The following is a 13,015-nucleotide window of genomic DNA, read 5'->3' as shown; positions in this document are numbered from 1 at the left end:
GCATCCCGCCCGCCCGCCCGGCAGCTGAGGGCCGACCCGGGGGCTCTGCCTGCCGCGCCGCGCCCCGTCCCGCCCCGTCGGGGGCGGTGGGAGGGGGGGGAAGGACCGGGGCGGGGGGGGGGAAGGACGGGGCGGGGGCCGCCCGCCGCCGCCTTACGCAGGCGGTGAGCTCAGCGGCCCGCGGGCCGAGGGGCGGCGCGGCGGGGGGCGGCAGCGGCCGCGGCGGGGGTGGGGGCGGCCCGGGCAAACCCCATAAAGGGCGGCAGCGGCGGCCCCGGCTGCCGCAGTCACCCCGCACGGCGGAGGCGCCCGGAGCGCAGCGGAGGGGTCCCGGCGCCCGGAGGGCTGGGGGCGTTGGCGGTGGCGTTCGCTGGGTTTTCTGCTCCGCTCTGCAAGGACGGGAGGTTTCTTGGCGGTCGCCTCCCCCCGCCCCGCGGGACCGTGGAAGTGCAGGCGGGACCGTTCCGGGGCTGCCAGAGGGGCGAGCGGAGACTGGCCGGAGCTTCATCCCCGACCGCCGCCGCTGCTGCTGCTGCTGGGGAGAGCTGAGGAGGAGGAGGCGGCGGGAAGGAGAAACGGCAGCGAGAGAAAGCAGACGGACAGAGAGACAGACGGACAGAGGGGAAGGGCTGCTCCCCTCGCAGACCCTCGCTGCCCGCCGCCGCCGCGCCCCGGCCATGGGGAAGCCGACGCCGCCTCCGCAGTGACCGCGGGACCCGGCGCTCGCCCAGCCCTCCCCGCCCCTCCGCCAGCGGAGGGAAACTGAGAGACCCCCAAAATCTGAAAGCAAAAAAAAAAATATTCAATTTATATATATATATAAAAGCAAATAAAGGCATAACAAGGGCTCCGCCAAGCCATCGGTCGCAGCAGCAAGCCTTCCCCACCCCGAGCTCGGCGGCCGCGATGAGGACCGGAGGGCGCCTGCCGCTGCCGGTGCTATTGGGGCTGTGCCTCTGCCTCTGCCGGTGCCGCGCCGATGTCCCCGCCGAGCGGCGGGCGCTGGTGCTGCCGCGGCGCCTGGGCGCTGCCGGCGGCGGCGGCCGGGAGCGCTTCCGCCTGGAGGCCTTCGGGGAGCGGCTGACGCTGGAGCTGGAGCCCGACAGCAGCTTCCTGGCCCCGGACTTCACCCTGCAGTACCTGGGCGGGCCGCCGCCGCCGCCGGAGGACGACCTCTCCCGCTGCTTCTACTCCGGCACCGTCAACCGGGACCCCAGCTCCGCCGCCGCTCTCAGCCTCTGCGCGGGGATGCGCGGCGCCTTCTCCCTGCGGGGACGACAGTACCTCATCCAGCCGGCCCCCGGCACCGCGCACCGCCGCGGACCCCACCTCCTCCGCCTCCGCGGGACCCCGCGGGCCGCCCCCGCCGCCCGCTGCGCCGTGGCCGAGGCCGAGGCCGGGAGGGAGGCGGAGGCGGCGGGGACGGAGGCCCCCGGCCACGCAGGTACCGTCGGGGCGCCGCGCCGCCCTCCGCGGGAACGGGACGGGAGGAGAGGGGGGATCTGCCTCGCCCTGCGCCCACCTGCGCCGCAGCCCCGGCTGGTGCTTCCCTTCATCCCCACCCCGAGGGGCGGCGGGGGGCTGCTCCCATCCCCTTGCGGGTATCGCCCCTCCGCCCAGGGGGCATCTAGAGGGGTTATTCAGCCGGCGCTGCCGAAGTCTGTGGGCGGGAGCGCGGCGTGGGGCCGTGGGGTGCATCCCTCAGGTGCGAATCTGGGGTATCGGTGGGGTTTGGGTTCCATCAGTACAGTCTCCTTCAGTAGCGTTTCTCTTGTGCTCACCTGGGCTTTGCCTCCTTCTCTCTCTCTTTTTTTTAATGCAGAAACGAGAAGCAGAAGGAAGAAAAGGTTCGTGTCCAGCCCCCGCTACGTGGAGACCATGCTGGTCGCCGACCAGTCCATGGCTGAGTTCCACGGCAGCGGGCTGAAGCACTATCTCCTGACACTGTTCTCCGTGGCGGCCAAGCTCTACAAGCACCCCAGCATCCGCAACTCCATCAGCCTGGTGGTGGTGAAAATCATGGTAATTTACGAGGAGCGGAAGGGACCCGATATCTCTTCCAACGCTGCCCTGACTCTGAGAAACTTCTGCAGCTGGCAGAAGCAGCACAACCCGCCCAGTGACCGGCATGCGGAGCACTACGACACGGCCATCCTCTTCACCAGGCAGGTGAGGGACAGGGAAGTCAAATCCATCCCCACGCCCATTGCTCCCCACCCCCGGAGGCCCCCTCTGCCAGGAGACCTCCAAAAAAGTGTTCAGAGGTGGCGGTCTTGTGTCATCACAGCTTCAGCAAAGTAGGCTAAAAATGAAATGAACTGCTTTTTATTTAGTCGTTTATTTTGCTGTGTGCACCATCTCAGGTGAAACTCCCAGTATGTGCAACATATTTCTGCCTCATATATTTTTAGCAGATTCAGTATGGAAATTATGCGTTTTATTTCTACGTGTAACCCTTGTGTATGTTCCAAAGACAGATTTTTGCCATCATACCCATTGAAGTGCTGAATATTTATGCTCTTTCCATAAGTAAAGGCAAACTGCCAGGGCTGGATGTTTCTTGCCAAGGTTAAGTCTCTGATCTGATTAATAATGAAACTGCCTTTTTTTTTTTTTTTTTTTTACAGGACCTCTGTGGTGCCAAGACATGTGATACTCTTGGGATGGCCGATGTGGGAACAGTTTGTGATCTAAACCGCAGTTGCTCTATCATAGAAGACGACGGTTTGCAGGCTGCCTTTACGACAGCCCACGAACTAGGTACTTGAAACTTTGAAAGGCAGTTTCACGTGATTAATTGAAGCCAGCTCGATGCCGTAAAGCAAAGAGCTGCCCAGCCCACACGGCAGGATCAGCCTGCGGGGCGCAGAGCACCCTGCGTTCCCCGGCGCAGTCGGGAGAAGGCAAAGCTTTGCCTTGTAGCAGGGTCAAACTGTGGAAAGCAAATGCTGCCTGCACAGCATTGTCTGCAAGAGCTGTGTGTCTGACTGCAGAAAAAAAAAGCATGTGAGAAGCCTGGGAGGGGAATGAAGATACACTGCCATCTGCTTAAAATTTGGCAGTATTCACATTCAGGTTATTATTTAAAGACCAGGCTATGAGCAGCTCTAGAGAAATATTTAAAATAGTGTTGGTAATGCATAGGACAGACTTCCTAAAATCACAAAACTTTCCTTTTCTTTTTTTTTTTTTTAAGGCCACGTGTTTAACATGCCTCATGACGATGCAAAGCAGTGTGCTGGTATTAATGGAATAAGCCGGGATTTCCACATGATGGCATCTATGCTTTCCAATCTGGATCGCAGCCAGCCATGGTCTCCATGTAGTGCCTACATGATTACAACATTTTTGGATAACGGTCATGGTGAGATTATTAAGCTTTCCATTCATGTGGCATTTAAGCTCTTGTGCTTTACTGCTTTCCTTTTTCTTTTCCTCTTTTTTTTTCTTTTCCTCTTTTTTTTTCTTTTCCTCTTTTTTTTTCTTTTCCTCTTTTTTTTCTTTTCCTCTTTTTTTTCTTTTCCTCTTTTTTTTCCTTTTCCTCTTTTTTTTCCTTTTCCTTTTCTTTTCCTTTTTTTAACAGAGTGCTTTCTCCAACATAACAGCATAGAGTTAACCTTTTACGTGCTGCCAATGAATTTAGGAGACTCTTAGTTTTGCAAAAATGGTGGCACAAATTGGCTCGTGCAGTTCCCTTTTGAAACCTGCTTTTTTTTTTTTTCCCCTTTTTTCTTCCTTTTCAGGTGAGTGCTTGTTGGACAAGCCCCACAAACCAATCCAGCTTCCTTCTGACTTGCCTGGCACATTGTACGATGCCAACAGACAGTGCCAGTTTACGTTTGGAGATGAGTCCAAGCACTGCCCCGATGCAGCCAGTACGTGTACGACGCTGTGGTGTACTGGCACTTCTGGAGGACTGCTGGTGTGCCAAACCAAACACTTCCCTTGGGCAGACGGCACCAGTTGCGGGGAAGGGAAGTGGTGCATGAATGGCAAGTGTGTGAATAAAACTGAGAAGAAGCATTATGATGTAAGTATTAAAAAAGAAAGCGGAATGTATCTTGGGTTGCAGAGTAGCACGGATAATGCTTCAGTGGGAGTAAAAGGGCTTCAATAAATGGAGGCAGATAGCTAATAAAATGAACTTAGAGCTTTTTTTTTTTTTTAACAAGTGTCTTAGGTAAAAATGAGCATGGTTGTGGGTTTTGTGGTTTGGTTTTATATTGCTTTTACTGTATTAACTTTTTTTGTTCTGCTTTTGCTTGTCATTCCAGACGCCGGTGCATGGGAGCTGGGGCTCCTGGGGAGCATGGGGAGAGTGCTCCCGGACCTGCGGCGGTGGAGTGCAGTACTCCTTCAGGGAGTGCGACAACCCTGTCCCCAGGAACGGGGGGAAGTACTGTGAAGGGAAGCGGGTGCAGTACAGATCATGTAACATCGAGGACTGTCCAGACAATGATGGTAATCTTTTCCCCATTTTTGAGGGGGAGGAAGGGTATCTTGCAGAGGAAGAGCATGTACAGAAGATGATCTAATATGCACCTGTCTTTGCCTGCAGGCAAAACCTTTAGGGAGGAACAATGTGAAAAGCACAATGAGTTTTCCAAGTCTCCCTTTGGAAGTGGACCTGCAGTGGAATGGACACCCAAGTTTGCTGGTGTCTCTCCGAAGGACAGATGCAAGCTGGTCTGCCGAGCAAAAGGAACAGGATACTTCTTTGTTTTACAGCCAAAGGTATTTCAAACTGTACCTCTTCCATCTAGTTGTGAATAGGATTTTTATTTATTTTTATTTCTTTATGTGAAGTCAAGAGTCAAGCAGTGTAGAAATCTGAAATTAAGTTTTTTCTCGTATTTAAGGTAGATTCTTCCTTCTCCTCTTCCTACACGTACAGCTTGATCAGTGCAAGCGTGCTTTAAATATTCTGGCACAGTCCTTCCAGTTACTTCACACGTACCGCTGCTTCTACCCACTCCACCCTAGTTTCCTTTCCTCTCCTTTCACCGATTTGATTGCATCGAGATACATTTGGAAAACTGTGGGGGTTCTTTGCCAAAACATTGGTGATTTCTCATAGCAGTTACTAATACGCTGACAGCTTAAAATAAAAGGAAAAATGTTCATCTTGCGTAGCTACTTGAACTCACTGTCATAAGATGTTGAGAGCCAATAACTACCAGGGCGATGACACAGATGTTTTTTGTAGAGCAGTACTCCTAGAAATGAACGATACGTTGCACACTATTAAAAGCAATTTTGGTCCCATACTTCGAAGACATGACTACCTTCTAGTGACATTTAAAAAACAATGTTCTTTCTTTATATGAAATCAGTAAAACAATCCTGTGGGGGTTTTTTGAGGGGGCGGGATGTTAATAAAAACTGAAATTGGTTGTTTTCTCCTGTCACCATGGCATCATTTTTGAAAGTGAGATGAAGTAGCGCTACATACTTCTGACTATCTGTGGGCTGCTTTAGGTTTTAGTTTCAAAAACTCTGAAAATACAGGTGCTGCAGGTCTTCTACCTGTCCATCCTTTGCATTTTGTATGTTTGTGTGTTACACAATTTCAAAGCAATGTGCATCTTCTAATCAAACGCCCTGCTGCTTGTTTCCTGCAAAGGTTGTGGATGGTACCCCATGTAGCCCCGATTCCACCTCCGTCTGCGTCCAGGGACAGTGCGTAAAGGCTGGCTGCGACCGTATGATAGGATCCAATAAGAAGTTTGACAAATGCGGTATCTGCGGCGGCAATGGCTCCACTTGCAAGAAAGTGTCTGGCACACTTGTTAGAGCAAAGTGAGTATAGGACTGCTGCTAGTATTTTGTTGTGGTGAATGTTTTGTGGGTGTAAGCTTTGGGGTTCCAAGTCAGTGAGATGTTGCCCCAGTTTATCGTTGGAACTGAGATTTGATCTGTCAGAGCCAACTCACTGAAGGTAACTTACAGTGAGATCCCAGGGAAAGAAAGCCCCTTACATGTGGGGACGCCTCTGCTGTAGCAATAACATGGGATGTGACTTTGCAAATCTCTTAATTCATTAATTCGATTAGGTTGGGAGCTCATGAGCTTAACGCTTCGGCTTCAAATGAAATGCAGTCTTGTGCTGGGCAGCTTCTTCCCTTTCCCAGGGAAGCATGGAGGACTCAGTCTTTCTTTTTTCTCTTGGGCAGACCTGGCTACCATGACGTTGTCACCATTCCAGCTGGGGCGACGAACATCGAGGTGAAGCAGCGAAACCACAGGGGTGCAAGGCACGATGGCAGCTTCCTTGCCATCAAAGCCGCAGATGGCACCTACATCCTCAATGGCGATTACACTCTGTCAACGCTGGAGCAGGACATCACCTACAAGGGCAGCGTGCTGAGGTACAGCGGCTCCTCCGCTGCCCTGGAGAGGATCCGCAGTTTCAGCCCTCTGAAGGAGCCTCTGACCATCCAGGTCCTCACGGTGGGGGACCTGCCGCAGCCCAAGATCAAGTTCACCTATTTCGTGAAGAAGCCCGCGCAGCCTGGGTCGGAGAAGGCCCCCAGTAGAAAGAAAGAGTCCTTCAACGCCATCAGGGAGATCATCTCCTCCGAGTGGGTCATCGAGGAGTGGGGCGAGTGCTCCAAGTCGTGCGGCTCAGGCTGGCAGAGGCGGGCGGTGGAGTGCCGGGACCCCCGGGGGCGGCCAGCCACCGACTGTGCCCGGGAGCTGAAGCCCAGCGACGTCCGTCCCTGCGCCGATGTGCCCTGCCCGCAGTGGCAGCTGGGGGACTGGTCGCCCTGCTCTAAGACGTGCGGGAAAGGTTTCAAGAAGAGATTGTTGAAATGTATTTCTTACGACGGTAGCGTGCTGCCGCAAGAAAGCTGTGAGCCTTCCAAGAAACCAAAACACTTAATAGACTTCTGCAATGTTACGGACTGCAGTTAAATAGTATAAGTTGGGAAAGCTAAATTTTTTTTTTTAATTATTTTATTTTTTTTTCCTACAGAACAATGCACTGAAAAAAAAAGAGGGCTAGAGGCAGCGCATGTGTTTTTGCATACAAAATTCATGGTGAGGACCCGCTGAGGTGGGACAGTGCAAATACCTTTAGTTGGCTTTGCATCCTAAAAATACCCTGCCAACTGAAAATTTGATAGGATAGCAGACCTGTGTCACTCACTCATCTTCAGCAGATAAGGCTCGAGGGCATTATAATCACCTCTTTTTACGTCTGTTACAAATTAAACAAAATGTGAGTAGTGTCCAAAACACGTTTAAGCAAACATTTTAGGGTTCAGTTATTTCTCCCTTCTTTTGGATTTATATCGTGGTACTGATCAAGTCCCCATGTGTAGGAAGGGGAGGGAAAGGGGAGTGGAAAAGATAGCTTAAAATAATTGGTCAGGGCTTACCTACCTCACAAAGGGCAAAAACCGAATTAGAAAAGGAGCTTTAACTATGTCATTCATGGCTGCTATTGTTTCAGAGAATAGTTTTATATAAAAATAAAGCCATATTCTCTACCTGTAAAGAGTAAGAAATACCAAGAACAGTCTGTCAACTCCACAAATAACTAGAATGTAATTTTTTTTTAAGTATCTTTATGTCATCCCGATGTGCCTGTCCATTTCTCTCGTCCACTCCAATGCTGTTGCAGTGACATATGTAATTCAGAGGCTAGAAAAAGTGGAAATCTTCATGGAGCAGGTAGCATCTCTCAGCAGTTGCTCTTTGTGCCTTCTGCATGCCTTCCACTGGCTTTTCTGATTCAAGCTTGGTCCTACCATCCCGTCAAACAGACTGATGGCATTTGTGAGCATTTGAGTCGTGCTTCCACATTCAGATCTTTTACTTGCCCCAGCCAATGGAAATTATTTGCATTTGGGTTGAAAAAAAAAAAAAAAAGAAAAGATCCAAGGAATCCCACCATGAATGGGAACCTCTCCTCTGTGGCCTCTGATGGGTTTGTAGTGCTCAAACCACTGATAAGGCGGGAACACAAAGCTGAAGGATAGCAGGTCCATCCACAGCAATACGCCAACAGTCGCCTAATTAAAGTTTGTGCCAGTCCATAGACAATGAGAGAATATGGCTTTCCATATGTATATAGTAAAATATATTACTATAGAGTTTATATACTTTATAAGTATTTTATATTTCTTTCCCTTCTGGGAAGGGTTATAATTTGTAATAAATGCATATAATGAACGTATTTATTTTTATACGTCTTGTCTAATGTGATCTTCTAAGTTATCGCTTTTTTAAAAGGACATATAACAAGGATAGAGTATTTATACAGTATAATATGTTACTAGAGGTAATAAATGAACCCTATAAATTTTGGAAATGGAGCGTCTTTATTTCACTGGAGTAAAACTAGTCCATCGAGCGGAAAGAGTTTGGAATCTAAGGCAACATTACGAAAAGAGCTAAACCACATTTTTCAAACTGACTGGTAGCTTAGGCTACTAATTGACTGTGTTAGTGAAGGGGTTTGGAAAACTCTACCCATAATGTCATATACCACGTAAAAAGGGGTAATTTTGTGTTTTATTACTTAACCACTAACAGGGTGCTCAGCATTGTTGTTTCATCTTTTAAAAAAATGGAGTGCAACTAGACTGATGCCACTGGTTTTAATAACTGCTTACAGAGGGAGTATTGCTGTCAGTGGTGTTTATAACCAACAAAATATGTACAAAAGTAGCAGTTTTACCTGCTCCACTTAACCTTACCCTTCTGGGAAAGAAGCATTCAAAATTCAAAACCGTTAACTAGCAGTCAGAGGTTCCCCTCACAAATTTCTGGAGGGCCTCCTGATCATGCTTTTCTAATTAGAAGTACTGTGTGAATGAGCTGTTCTAACGCTGTTGGTAACACGTTTTATAATGTTAAAATACATACTAAGCATCGAGAAACTGATTTTGCTCCCTCATTTCTGATCTCATGACCACTGCAGTAGAGGGAAAATCTTCTGTTGAACTCGGTAGGATTTTTGCCATGGAATTTGAGACATCAGTCATTTATGAGTACTTTTGGCTTTGTGTCATGTAAAAATCTATTAAAACTTCCTTTGCCAATGTTTGGACTCTGTCTTGCAGAAATAGTTCCCACTTTATTCCACGGATAAAATCCTGGCCCCTCTAAAGCACATAGAAAAATTCTCATCACGTCACACTTCATTGAGCATTATTTTGTCTTTGACATGCAAGAATACTGGGGAACATTTTACTTCTACATTATTTAGGAGGGAGCCAATCATTTCCTGTTTTTATAAATACTTAGGAGTATTTATAAATACAACAAATAATTATTTATTTGCATATATGTATATATACACATGTATGTTTTACTACAGCAGGTTAAAATTAGGAATATATACATTTTCAAGAGAAAAAAAAAATTATTTGCATTTTCTGCTGCTGTTCTTACTGCTTGTAGACCTCATATCCTAACGTGTAGCTTTTGGTTGGCGTTGCCTGAAACACTCTCCGTTTGAGAGCCCAAGGAGCTACAGTCCTGAAACTGCAAGATCCCCCCATATCTATGGGATCGGTGAGGTCCCGTGCCTGCTGGGTGATGGGGACTGCCTGGATTTGCTCTCATCAACCTGGAAGAAACATTCAAGGCAAGGCTAAGAAAGCCCTGCGGAGGAAACAGCTTCTCCCAGACCTATCGGTATCAACCGAAGCAAGCCCAAGGTGCTGACATGCTCTCACTTCTTGCAGTAGGGCTTAAGGAGGCTCTTGGGAGAGAAAAATGGTGTTTCACAAGCACCACCTTTTGTGCTGAAGGGAATTTGGATCCAAGCAAATGCGGCAAATTCCCTCTTTCTTTTTTTAACAAAAAGGCGCTGAAGTGTTCTGCATTTCCAAAATGCTTCAGCCCGTGTTACCCAGACTAGGTCAGTCATCCCCGCGCCTAACTAGACCTAAGTGAGAACTCGGAGGGGGTGAGTGAGATCAAAAACATTCAGTATTTTACAGTAGCAACAACTTTTTTTTTTTACACTTCTGTGAACAACTGCATAATAAAATGAGTGATGAACTAATAAAAAGTTATGATATAACGGCAGCCTATTTGCTACGGTGGCGTTCATTTCTTGAGAGCGTAAACATAGCTGCAGAAGGTGAACTGGTTACCCTTATTTGTAGCGCAGCTGACCAAGTCTGCATTTCCAAGGCACAGTTTACTGACTGCGTATTTTTCTTTGACTAGATCATGAATTCTCAGCAGTTGCCTCTATTATACAGCAATACGGTTCATGAAATTATATCCTGTTTTTCATACAGCTGGGTTATAGAGAACTTGCTCCAAATAGCGTATTAATTAAGCTATGCAATCAAAGAACTGCTCCCTTCCAAAGCACCCTTTAGTTACAAGAAAGTCTGCCGCTCTGGGTGACCCAGCAAAGGGAAAAAAAAGAAAGGTAAGAACAGTGGAGCATAGTTCAGCTGTGCAGCAATCAAGATCACAATTAAACGCATCCCTTGCAGTAGGAGACTGGCGATTTATAGCTTTTATTACAGAGGACCGGATAATTAAGTGCTTTTTGTGTGCAGGTTCATTACTGTGAGCAGGAATCACAACACATTGTTGCTGACTCATAAGGCACGCTCTTGGGAGCAGAAGTGGCACTGAAGCTTGCCTTGGGGCGACTGTAAGAGCTGGTGCTTTCTGCTAGCCCAGATGTCCCTTCCTTTTTCCAGGGCCACTGGTTCCACTGACACCCAAATGGGCTTCAAACCCTAGATGAAGATAGTTGTTTTCAACCAGGTTGTCTCAGCTGTCCAGCTTGACAGGTTGGGTAGGAGGTTTCCAGTGCCCAGCATTTCAGCTGAGGACAACCTCACTTCAGTTTGGAGCCAAATTTGTATGGCTTCCTCCCAGGTTCAGAGAAGCCAGATTATAGCCTGGGGGTTTTTTAACATTTTGGTGTCATAAGATAAACGGGTTTAGTTGAGTAGCATGGGCTTGGTAGATGAAATCTGTATCTTCAAGTCTTTTCAGATGTGTGGGGAGAGGCAGGTGTCTACATGAATGAAATGCAGCTTCCTTAATCACTCTTGGGTTCATTGCTTTCAAGGCTGAGTGATCTTCCAGTACACGGTAAGGCTAAAGCCTCTCTATTGGCAGAGTGCGGCAAATGAAAGCAATGTAGTGAGTAGTTCTTTGCTGTTTCAGGCATCATGACACTGAGGAAAAACTCTTTCCAGCCTTTCAATGGCCTGAAAGAGCTTGGCATTGGGACAGAAGTCCAGTCTGAGGGCTAGTTCTCCAGAACCCGATCATCAAACTTCACCGTCTAAGTTAGAAAATAACTGGGAGTTTGAAGAGGAAAACAGTTATACTGGAGAACTACCTTCCAGGTTGATTAGATGTAAAATCATGGTATCTATGCTAGGTAAGCACTGTAAATGGTGCTACTAGAAAATTTGAAGTAGTTGTTCTCCTGTGGCACTGTTAAAATCATAAATAATATAATTTACTGCTTGAAATCTTATTAACAGTAAACTGGGGAAACAACACCAGTATGTGATAGAATTCTTAAGCTGCCGTGTTCCCTTTTCTTTAGTCCAATTGTTGTTGTAAAATCAACAGATGCTGCTGTTGCCCAAATAGCTATTTTGCCACTGACTGCAATACATGTGGTTTCAGAGCAGAGAAAGGTTGGTTGCTACTATAGAAGTTGTTCCATGTGAGCTTTCAGAGTAAAGAAATAATTCTATATATCTGGTATGGAAAAATCCTGAAATTGTCTAGAGCTGCTATATACTTTAGCAGCTGCCACCTGCATTTCAGAGCCATCAGTTGCCTGAGTATATTCGGAGCTGTAATTTAATGTCAGCACACTGACTTAGAGCATAAAGGCCCCAGAGTTACGTATACGAACAACACTCTGATTTGCCAGGTACTAGCAAATCTGGCATTTCACTTTCTGAAATGCAGCTCCACGTGGCTTGTGATGTGGCAACTGTATTCCTTCATTTGTAGCTTCCCGGTAGCTTTCATTTCAAATCCACATCTCCAAGCACTGTCTATGTTTCAGTAAAAGTCTAGCACACCTTGTACAGAAAAACAAGTGAGACCTTTGCTTTCATCATCGCCACATCGCAAGTGGGTAAGCAGATGAAAAGTAATGTGATTTGTTGCATGTTGCGGGACAAAGAGGTGATACGGTCTAGGTGGGGGGAAAATTTTACACAAAATATCTTAACCCAATAGCTAGATTAGGGAATGGAGAAAAAAATGCTCCTACAGAAATTCAGAAAGGCAGCTTCAGAAGAACAGCTCAGACTCCTCAGTGAACACTCCCACCGTCATGTCTGGCTTCTGCTCATCAACTGGCTATGAAATTGCTCTCACAGCTTTGCTTCAACAGCCCGGCGTTATTCTGGGCCTCATACACCTGGGAAAGCTTTTCATCCCATGCAATTGCAAACATGCCTACCAACCACCATTTGGAGCAGAGATCAGATCCTGTGTGATATGGTCACGGCTCCTTAGTCCTCCAGGCAAAGAGGGTATAACTAGGTGAAAAGTTTTCCTTAGCAAAGGTCACCCAAATATAGCAAACTGATCCCTTGTCCCCACAGCCCCTGAAAACAGAAGCAAATCCCTAGGACATGTCTAGGCTACAACAGGACTGTAGAGTGAGCATTCAGCGATAGCCCTCATTTTCCACAAACATTTGCATTTTGCCCCATTTTGCATAAACAGAGTGCGCTGTTATAACATGAGGAGGCAGAAAAAGAACAGAGCGGGAGGAGATTGCCACCTCTCCTAGCAGCAACCGCTTGATAGCTCTCCCATGGCAGCACCAACAATGCTTTCCTAGTAAAACAGCCACTACAAACGTGCATTCATGCCTGGTATTCCCCCTCAAATCGCAAAACAACCTGTGTCGACAGAAAGGAAGTCAAAACACGGTTGTTATGTTCACAAGTGGTGCTATGGACATGGTGTTTTAATAAAGGCTTGTGCTCCCAAAGCCTGGGGCAGACTGGTTGTTGCTGGAGACGAGAGCGGCATTGTTCGGACTTGG

At 47.9% G+C, this 13,015-nt stretch overlaps 1 protein-coding gene across 1 annotated transcript; it reads left to right on the top strand.

Annotated features, from left to right (window-relative positions):
- Positions 1-754: 754 nt before the first annotated feature.
- ADAMTS1 (ADAM metallopeptidase with thrombospondin type 1 motif 1) lies at positions 755-7,880 on the top strand. The gene is made up of 9 exons (XM_074600169.1): positions 755-1,444; positions 1,823-2,169; positions 2,628-2,760; positions 3,197-3,364; positions 3,744-4,030; positions 4,275-4,461; positions 4,559-4,734; positions 5,624-5,799; positions 6,174-7,880. Exons 1-9 carry the CDS (start codon positions 907-909, stop codon positions 6,913-6,915), a joined length of 2,754 nt encoding a protein of 917 aa, XP_074456270.1. The 5' UTR covers positions 755-906; the 3' UTR covers positions 6,916-7,880.
- Positions 7,881-13,015: the final 5,135 nt, after the last annotated feature.

The sequence above is a fragment of the Larus michahellis genome, chromosome 1 (assembly GCF_964199755.1).
Source record: "Larus michahellis chromosome 1, bLarMic1.1, whole genome shotgun sequence".
NCBI classification, from domain to species: domain Eukaryota; kingdom Metazoa; phylum Chordata; class Aves; order Charadriiformes; family Laridae; genus Larus; species Larus michahellis.
The sequence above is the reverse complement of the archived record's forward strand: the minus strand, read 5'-3'. Positions and strand labels throughout refer to the sequence as shown.